This window comes from Acanthisitta chloris, unplaced genomic scaffold, assembly GCF_000695815.1.
Source record: "Acanthisitta chloris isolate BGI_N310 unplaced genomic scaffold, ASM69581v1 scaffold25729, whole genome shotgun sequence".
In the NCBI taxonomy this organism is placed as follows: Eukaryota; Metazoa; Chordata; class Aves; order Passeriformes; family Acanthisittidae; genus Acanthisitta; species Acanthisitta chloris.
This window is the reverse complement of record NW_008692311.1, coordinates 41,916-51,598: the sequence shown is the minus strand read 5'-3', so window position 1 is coordinate 51,598 and position 9,683 is coordinate 41,916. Positions and strand designations below refer to the sequence as shown.

At 40.0% G+C, this 9,683-nt stretch overlaps 1 protein-coding gene across 3 annotated transcripts in view; it reads left to right on the top strand.

Annotated features, from left to right (window-relative positions):
- The first annotated feature begins 5,181 nt into the window (after nucleotides 1–5,181).
- ATG13 (autophagy related 13) overlaps nucleotides 5,182–9,683 on the top strand; it is a 16,839-nt gene continuing 12,337 nt past the window's right edge. For all 3 annotated transcript variants that reach the window (XM_009082622.1, XM_009082621.1, XM_009082620.1), the window contains exons 1-6: nucleotides 5,182–5,250; nucleotides 6,074–6,154; nucleotides 6,772–6,891; nucleotides 7,329–7,375; nucleotides 7,838–7,978; nucleotides 9,011–9,051. In XM_009082622.1, the coding sequence (XP_009080870.1) occupies nucleotides 5,182–5,250; nucleotides 6,074–6,154; nucleotides 6,772–6,891; nucleotides 7,329–7,375; nucleotides 7,838–7,978; nucleotides 9,011–9,051 (499 nt within the window). The remainder of the gene's footprint in view (nucleotides 5,251–6,073; nucleotides 6,155–6,771; nucleotides 6,892–7,328; nucleotides 7,376–7,837; nucleotides 7,979–9,010; nucleotides 9,052–9,683) is intronic.

Sequence of the window (9,683 nt, the reverse complement as noted above, 5' to 3'; positions counted from 1 at the left end):
GTGGTGGAGACAGGGAAGGATGTGGCCCGCTGGAATCTCTGCAAGTAGTGCCTTTTAAAATGCTTTAGAGCCTGTTAGAAATAGTAGAACTTCGAACCCCATGCACCCTCCATTGTATAGTTTTCCTGTAACTTTTGAGTTTGCTGTCTGTTAGGAAAGGTGAGAGGTTTACAAGTCATCGTATCTTTCTATCCTGTTGGAGCTGTGGCTCTTAGGGCATCACCAGAGTCATTCCCATGGATTTAGTGGGAGCAGGGACACCTTCCATGCCAGTGAACAGGCAGGAAAAGGGATGCTTTGGACTGAGCCTACAAACTGCCTACTTACAAATCTGAAAAGCAGTATGACTAGGCACATAGCAAGGGGGAGAAATATGGTAAATTACTGCCTTAGCTGAAAATTAGTCAGCAAGTGAAGTTTAGAGCATCTTCAAATTATTGCAGGAGTGGTCTGACCTGGTGGGCCCCTCCTTCTTGTGGCAAGAAATAAGTCATTCAGTTGAGCTAGGCTGTATTTAGATGTCGGGAAGGATTGTACAGGATCGCTTTATGTTGCTTACATGGTATTGTGTAATAACTTTTCTGAACAGTGTTTGTACAAAAGTTGAGAGGTGGTTATTCTGTTTGCTATGTAGAAGCAGGTTCTGGTTTAGTCTGTACACTTTAGCTTGACAAACAAAGTGAGAGGATGGACCTTTGAACTGGTACCATTTTTAGACCTCAGAGAACTACAGAATGTAACTGCTGATCAACAGGGATTACTCAATTTTGTTTCTAAGTCAGTGGGGCTGGCAGTGCTGGCTCTAGTAAAGCTGCAGAGTAATTTATCTGTTATAAAGTAAATCTATTTCCTGATCAGGAGGAAACATAACCTTTATCAGTCAGAGCTTAGGCAACTATGGAGCCTTTGGTTTCCTTGGTATGTTTATATTATGTGAAACAGTTTTTCTGCTAGAATCTACTCTAATCTTCTCTTAAAAAAATCCATGCACCTTAAAGAATGAGTGTCACACCTTAACATTTAGAACTGTTCCTTCCCTCTCCCCAGGTTTCTGACTAACCTACTAAGAAGGCAAAATGGAGGTTAATTTTAAGTAATTGTAGGATGCTGGACTTTGGCTTGTAGTCCCAGTCTTGAAGCAGAGCACTGTCTGTACAGTGATCTTTTTACAATTGCTTATTAATCTGCTCAAAACACCTGTGAAGCTACTTGGTCTAGGGTGTTCTAGGAAAGCTTCCTTGGCAGTCAGGCCTATTTATCAAAGGCACTCAAAAGCTTCTATATACTTCTTGTTTACCTGCATGATTCAGCGAGGCTTTTCTGAGCTTCTCATAGGATGTCCTTGGAGATTGGATTTGGGTCCTGTGTTAACAAAGAAGTTTTGGAAGAGTGGTAGGGACAAGGAGTCTGGTCTTTGGGGGCACAGTCAGGTAACCAGGAACAAATGGATGAGAGCTGTCCACAGCCCTCTCCTTACAGTGACACCCCTCTGGTTTCTTCCCTCTAGTCTTTTTTAGTTTCACTCTGGGATGTGAACCATGAATAATTATTTTGCATTGGTAAATATCTGTTTGAAAAGAAAGCAGGATGACTGTAAGTTGTAGCAGCCATGGCTCAGAGAGAAATGTAGGAGGTGGTGGAAACAGCCTGTTTATGTTTTCCCCAGCAGCAGTAATAGTGCCTGGTATGTGTCAGGTGCTTCTCCTTTCCTGTTTACGTACGTGTCAGACAGGCGTACATGCTAGATTCCCACGTATGAAACACGCACTGCAGTGCCAGAATTCACAGGTTCACCTGTTGTGTGCCGGGTTACAGGTATCTGCTGGCAGAGCAGCTGCTGGTGTTGGGTTGGAACACAGTGTGCTGGTCGCTGTAGTTTCTGTGGGCTGTACCAAGGCATGAAGGGGAGGGATCTTGCAGTTCATTGCATCATGCAAATGACACCATCAGCTTATGCTGATGTGTCCTCCTAGGAGAAGGAGAGTATAAATAGCAGTAGAGTGCACAATGCTTAGATGTTAAACTGTTGGATGAACTCTGCCTCAGCCTTGTGAGAAAGATGTTCAAAGGAGAGCTGCCACACGCGGCTGTTTTGACTGAAGCCTTATTCTATCTCTGACCTTTCTGTTCAGAGCAAAGTGAAGTCAGAGGCATATAAATAAGAGCAATAATATGAAAGTGGATGTTGCAGGAAGAGGGAGACAAAGCAAAAAGCTGTGTGGACAAGATGCTTGTTTGTTACCTGTGGATGTATTAGTTTACTTAAGGGATTATTTTGTTGAGGGGGAATAGTCATCTGTAGGTTTCTAACCTAGACCAAAGATTATTTCCTTCTAGTTGTTATTCAGCGTAAAATTAGGCAGTGTTTTCCTTGAGTTAGGCTTGTGGCTGGGTAGTGGCACTTAACAAGGAGCTGTGCTGGCATTGCAACCTACAGGACCTGAGAAGTTGAATGAGTTTAGTGGAACTAAGTTTATAAATTTTGCCTCCTGTCCAGGTCAGCTGTGGCAGCTAACCTGAGAGTACTGAGGCATTTTTGTAAATAAAAGATTTGCTATAATTCTGGCTCCATTTTGACTCATATCAGTAATGATTCTTAAGGTGAACAGTGCCCTAAGCCTTTGCAGGTCTCAGGCAATCACCAGAGGCCCTTCCACAAAAATGAGCAGATGGTTGTCATCAGGTGACAGCCCTTAGACATTTCAGGAGCTGAGTTCCAAAATCCCAGTTTCCCTCTGAAATTACATATTCCTGACAGGAAACCTTGCCTGATAGTTTCTTCTCTTCTTTAGGCTCTGGTGTGTCAACTGCTGCTGGCATTTGGGAACTTGAGAGGGTACCAATATGAGTCTCCAAGTGTTACAGATTGAGATCTTGCAGGAAGAATCCCAATTCTGCTGCAGCAGGGCAGAACCATGTCTCTCATTCTTCTAACCCTCAATTTAAGACATGCCTCTGGTGTCTTTTTCTCTCCTCTAGAGATATTTGGACATATGGTCATTAGAACTAGTTCCTGTACCTAGAGATATTTGGACATATGGTCATTAGAACTAGTAATGCAGAGGAAATCATGCAGAGGATCATCTTTGTTTCTTTTCCTGACAGACCAGCGATCCTAACATCTTTCATTAGTTCCCAAGTGTCTTGCAATAGTCAATACCAGTATGTTTTCCAGCATCCTAAGGCAAATGTGGGTGCTTTATCTGACAGCTCTCCCACAACATCAGGATATGTACTTTGTGCCTCTTTAACCAGGGGTCACATAGAAATGTCCCCTCACTACTTTTCATATTAAAAGCTAGTTTGATTTCTCTCAGTATTTAAATGTCAGCATTCTCTTTGCTAAGAAAGAAGATGGGTCTTTTTTAATGCAGTATTTTATTGTAGATCTCGGATCTCCTCAACCCTTACAGTGCTTTACTTAATTAGGAGAAAAGAATAGTAACAGGTCATTCTTACCTGTTTGGGTTTTTTATAGTGGCAAGTGTCTATACTAAAGGGTTATTTTTGTAAAAAATTTAGAGTGCTGCATCAATGAAACATGTAGCACTTTAAGTGCTGACTTCCTTTTGTACTCCCCCACAGTAGAAGTTGGTAATCTCAATCTAGTGGAGGTAAAGACAGGGAAAGAAAGTATGTTTTGATAAGGAGGTTAAAACATCCAACGGATAATTTGATAATGCATCTGACGTTGAATCACTTGTGTTGTCAGTTCTCAATTTAAATTATAATTTGTAATGAGGACAGTGCAGCACTAGGATATGCAGTATGAATGTAGCCTAGGAACTTTCAACCATATTAGATGTCCAGCTCTTTTTGTTTTAATAGAGTCATTCCAAAAGCAGCACTGTTCTCTATAAAATGCTCTATAAATTGCAGTACTCTTATCTAGCAGCCCTTCTTGGATGATGCTCCTAAAGCATTAGGATATTTTAAATGGAATTACTGCATGTGCATGGTCATTAAAGATTATATATTTTCTCTGTGAACAGGGCTGTTAGCCCCTTCATCCTGCTAAGCTGTAGTTTATATAAATAGCATACCTTGCTGCAAGTTCAGTCTTTGCTTAACGATGGAACACCGTGCACAGCAGCTGCTTGTGCTCCCTGACCTCAGATCACCAACGTTTCTGTGGCCAGCAGCATGTTCTGTAAATACATGATGTTGGACAAGCTGCTTCAGGCTGATTAGCTGTCTCAAAACAGCAACAGGAATTAAGAGTGAATTAATACTTCAAAGACTGATGAGCAAAAAGTACAATTAATGCTGCTAATTGAGGCGTTCCTCCCCATGATTTCTATGTGATTATTAACTTACATGTGAAGAAACTGAGAGACAGAAGAATCATGATTTATCCCAGGCCATGTGACATGATGGTGTCAGAAGCTGGATTTGTGCCTTGCCCTGCCTTGCTTCAAATGCAGTGCAAGTTCGTTGTATTGCTAGAAACAATCATATTTTGAAAAACAAGGCAGTGTGAATGTGAAAGCTAAGTATTTGTTATCAGCACTTTCAAGAGAAGTGAACAGAGAATTTTAGTCTATTCCTGAGTAAAAATGTGTCTTTTTCACTTGTTGTAAGTAAATTTGTAGCTGTACAGTTTTACTGCAAGTACTGTTTGTTAGAAGTAAAGAAGCAGTGTAGCCTGTTCCCAGCAATGGCTTATTTTATGGATTTCAATATCTGCTGAAGTACCACTGAAATATTGTTTTTAGAATTTCAGACTCAAGAAAACAATTTGGCTTGGTTCTGACCAGTTCTGATAGCTGAAGAGACATTCTATTTGAAGCAGAGGCTGATATGTCTGATGGGTAGTTAGGTGTAGAATCCAGTCAGTGTGGTGTTGGAGTGTTTTGGGGGGTTTGTTTTGCTTTTGCTTTTTTTTAATTAAGGTAGCAAAATTGGTGAACTTATAGCAAGTTTTAATTGTGAACCCCGTTTGTAGGTTCTTTTATTTTTTGATCTGACCATATAAACTATTAATACATGTTTGTGCCTCACAGTCACACCCCAAAGTTCACTACATGTTAGGATTTTGACAGATATAGGGCTTTGGTGCTTGTCATTGTTTTTGAAGTGGCCTCTAATGGCAAAAATATTTTGAAATCTTGAAATTTAAACAGAAAGCTGAAGGAAGACTTCATTCCCACACCTGTGCTATATTTCAGATTGCCATATGCAATGGACACTGATCTCAGTTCCCAGGACAGGAAGGACCTGGACAAGTTCATCAAATTTTTTGCTTTAAAGGTAACTTTTCTCCTTTGCACAAATGCCTCTTCTTTAAGAAAACAGCCCAACGTACGTGCTCTGGCTAGAGTAACAGGGTTGGGGTTTGGGGTTTTTTGTTGTTTTGCTGAAGACCAAAGTAAGAAAAGGTCATGTCAAATTTAGGAGATTCGTGAGAGTAACTATAAACCCATCTTTTCCCCTTTTTTCTATCTTCAGATCCTCTTCTGTCCCCCAGAAGTGTCCTGCTTTATAATCAGTTGTAGGCACTTCAAACGTCTGTCAGCTTTGGGTTTCTATCAGCACATCTGACCATCCAGCTGTTAGGTGGTATCTTGTGTTGGACTCCACTCTTTTTTTTCAGCCTATCTAAATTTTTGTTGTATCCAAAAGCAATAATGCCAGAATGTTCTTTGGAATTATGTTGTTACATAATGTTAGAATTTGCCCTCGCTTGGTACGTAGATGCAAGTAGGTACTCTGAGAATGGCTTTGCTATAAATGTACAGATTCACTTGACTTTTGTTGATGTGACCAGATGCAGGATATAGTTATAAATTTTGTTTTGGTATTATTGAAAGCTGCAACTCCTGATTGCAAAATTGACTTAGTCACCTCATGTTATTGCAGTGAAAGGTCAGCCTAAAATTATTTTCTCTCTGAAATGCATTTGCCTGTTAAATGTAATAATTTAAATTGATTAGACCTGAAGATTAGTGTAGTAAACTCTACATCCTGGTTGGCCCTTTAATTTTTCTTTACTTGGAACTCATGTAGCTCAGGTTCTGAACTGAGGGTTGTGCTGAGCTCAAAACATCTGTGTGTCTTTTCCTTCCTATTCCAGACGGTACAAGTAATTGTCCAGGCCCGACTTGGAGAGAAAATCTGTACCCGATCATCATCCTCCCCCACAGGTTCTGACTGGGTAAAGTCATGTTTTTTAAAGCAATCCCATAACTGTGTGCATGTGGTGATAACACAATGTGATTGTTACAGTCTTGTGCAGACTATAATAACTCTTCATAGGATAGCTACTATGTTCAGTTATGTTCAGCAGTGGTGTGCATGGTTTCTTTGGTTTTTGTTCATGTGCAGTCGATCACTCTGGGCTCTTAAGGGTTGATTAGAGGAGAGAGAAATGATCTCAGCATCTCCTGCCAGCTAAGGCACGTTTCCAAGATCTGCTGGGGGTGGGGTGGTAAGTTCTTTTCTGTCAGAAGTTTGCGACTCTCAAGTTCAGGACTTTATAGTAATGGGCTTTATTAAAATTGAAAAGACTCAAGATACTCTGTGGGTGAAGATAGGACTCAAGCGAGGGAAAAGGAGCATATTTTTTATAGCAGGATCAAGAAAAACATTTGAATGAGCCGCCAAGGAATCTTTGAACTTATGAAAAGCCTAAGCCCAGCATTTTCTGTTACATAAATATTTCAGTGGGCACTGACCTAGTATGTTATATATGGGTCTATGAGCCTGTCTGCTGTGTACCGTTAGGCAGTTTTTCAAAGAAATAAAAAAACTGAATTATCTTTCATTCTGCAGTTCAATTTGGCAATCAAAGATATACCAGAGGTTACTCATGAAGCAAAGAAAGCCCTGGCAGGACAGCTACCTGCTGTTGGACGGTCTATGTGCGTGGAGATTTCTCTCAAAACCTCAGAGGTGAGAACTGGGTCAAAATGGATGAGTTTCTTTACTTGAATCTTAAATCACCTACCAGACCTCCTTTAATCTAAGACAATGTGAAACTATCTTAATTTTATTAAGTTAGGTAATATGCTAATGAAAATAAAAGTTTTTTTTTTAATAGAAGCAGTTCACTGCAAACATATGAGGCCAAACACACAAATGATAGAGCAGCAAAATTTAGTTTCTTGGACCAGAAACAGCTTAGCCATTCTGAGGAAGGTATTCCCTCAGGTGGTGTAATTGTGCGGTGACACTTCAAGTGCATCTTTTTCTGTCCTTGCATTAGAACAAAGTGGGAGCCAGGAGACAAATCTTCATTGAGAGCTGTGACTGTTGCTGATCATTAAAGAGATGTGAAAACATTTGTGTTCTAAAATGAGCCTTTGTTTGCCATCCTTTCTCTGATCCAGGGGGACTCCATGGAGCTGGAAATTTGGTGTCTAGAAATGAATGAAAAGTAAGTGCATTCTTCACACGTTCTTTGTGTGTGTGTGTTTTTGTTGGTTTTAGCTGATGAAGTGGGGAAACAGTGGTCAATCCATGGTGATCAATGAGCATATACTGGTTGTGTGGCCAGGGACACTTCCAAGGGGAACTCCCCTCTCTGTGTAGTGCAGCAGTCAAGCTGTCTAACATTGGTGTTAAGAAAGTAAACAAGTAATTTTACTCCTTATTCATTCTTCCATTACAAGTAGTATGCTTTCTCAGATACATTTAAATACAGGTAGCCACACTAGGGCTTTATTTTATCATTTTGGCAATAAAACTGGCATTAGAGAATTGTTCCAGACTAATTTTTATTTACAATAAAAAACCAGCTCCCAACCACTAACACATACAAACAAAAAACACCAAAGCAAACAAAACCAAGCAACTTGGTTGGGAACAAAAGACTCATTATTTTCTATGTGTTCCATAGGTGTGACAAAGAAATCAAAGTTTCATACACTGTATACAACAGGCTGTCTCTACTGCTGAAGTCTTTGCTTGCTATAACCAGGGTAACTCCAGCCTACAGACTCTCAAGAAAACAAGGACATGAATATGTAATATTGTACAGGTAAAGCAGAAATTTCCTATTTGAAATACAAACAGCAGAGACTCTAGACTTGCACAGTGATAATAAATTCAATTTATTTGGATTTAACTACTACTGATTGATGACAGAAGAAAACTTCGGGTGATGTGTCACCTTATAGCCTCCATTTGAACCATTGAAAGACAAACTAAGCACAGGCTGGGAAGTGCTGTTGTTTGCCTACCGTATTGGGAAGAGTAAAAAAATTTCTACATGCAAGCACTGGTTAAAGTGCTTATTAGCATCCAGTTGTTGTCTGTCCTGTATTTGATAAATGCCTGTCTTACGTTGCACATAACTACAGTGTGTACTTCTGCAGTATAGATTCAGAATATTCTCCTGCTACTCCATTTTAAAGATGCGTCCTCAGCACCACTTCCTGAATTTTTTGCAGTTTACTCATCCAAATACTGGATTCAACTGTCTTTAGCCTTTGAGGTCTGACTGGCTTGTGGTTCATGGTTATTGTCTTCCAGACTTTTTGGCCGTGACGTGTTGACATGTCTTTGACATGTTTGCATAGCTAATTTAGATGATTCTATATCTCAGGTTTGTTATTGTTTGCACAGCTGAGAACTTAAAAAGAAATCCCAGACATTTCTTCATTTTTGCCTCTATTGTTGATTTGGCACATACATAAGACCAGAACTCTTTACTGCACGGTTAATCTTTTATATTGTGTGATGACTATCAGCTTTTAGACTCAGAGCTGTCCATGAAGTTTATATCACTTCACGTTTTTGCTCTGAACTGTAGACTTACCACAGATGAAAACTGAAAGAGAAGTTTCTGATTAAACTACCATTTTCTCTTCCTTATTTTACATGACATGTCTTCCTCTGAAGCAGCTGGAAGGCTTTTTGAGATGCAAATTCTAGCCATTTCTTTTGGGTTTTTTTCCTGAAGAAAAATAGTTCTAGCCTTTCAACTCATAAAATTAAATAAGGAATAAGGATATGTATGGCATTATGTCCTCAATTCACCTAATAGCTTTTCTTTTTCCTTTTCCCTCAGGATATATTTTGGTGAAGTGCAGCTGAGTGGCTTGGGAGAAGGTATGATTAGACAACACACGAGCTAGAACAGAACTGTTTTCCATTCTGACTAGCCTTTTTATTACTATTCTTAAGTGCCATAAAGAAAATTAGTGTGAGGTTTGTATATGCTTTTTATCTAGATCTGTCACTGAAGGGTTGTGTCATAAGGTGACAGGACGAAGTCTAGGGTAATTGTCATTTTGACTCTAGTGATCCAGAACTGAAAGAAGAATATGGAAGTATGTTGATAAGGGGCAGGACTGGTAGAGGAGATCATGATATACTAAGGGCAAGAAGCAGTTCAGAGCAACATTTTAGACCAAGATAGGAAGTAACATCAGAAGTCTAGCAGGTGAAGCCTACCAGCCAGGCAACCTAGTGCTGCTGTTTTGTTATGGGTTCTGGTCTAGTGATCCAGAACTGAAAGAAGAATATGGAAGTATGTTGATAAGGGGCAGGACTGGTAGAGGAGATCATGATATACTAAGGGCAAGAAGCAGTTCAGAGCAACATTTTAGACCAAGATAGGAAGTAACATCAGAAGTCTAGCAGGTGAAGCCTACCAGCCAGGCAACCTAGTGCTGCTGTTTTGTTATGGGTTCTGGTCGTGGTTTAGCCCCAGCCAGCAACCAAGCCCCACCACTCACTCC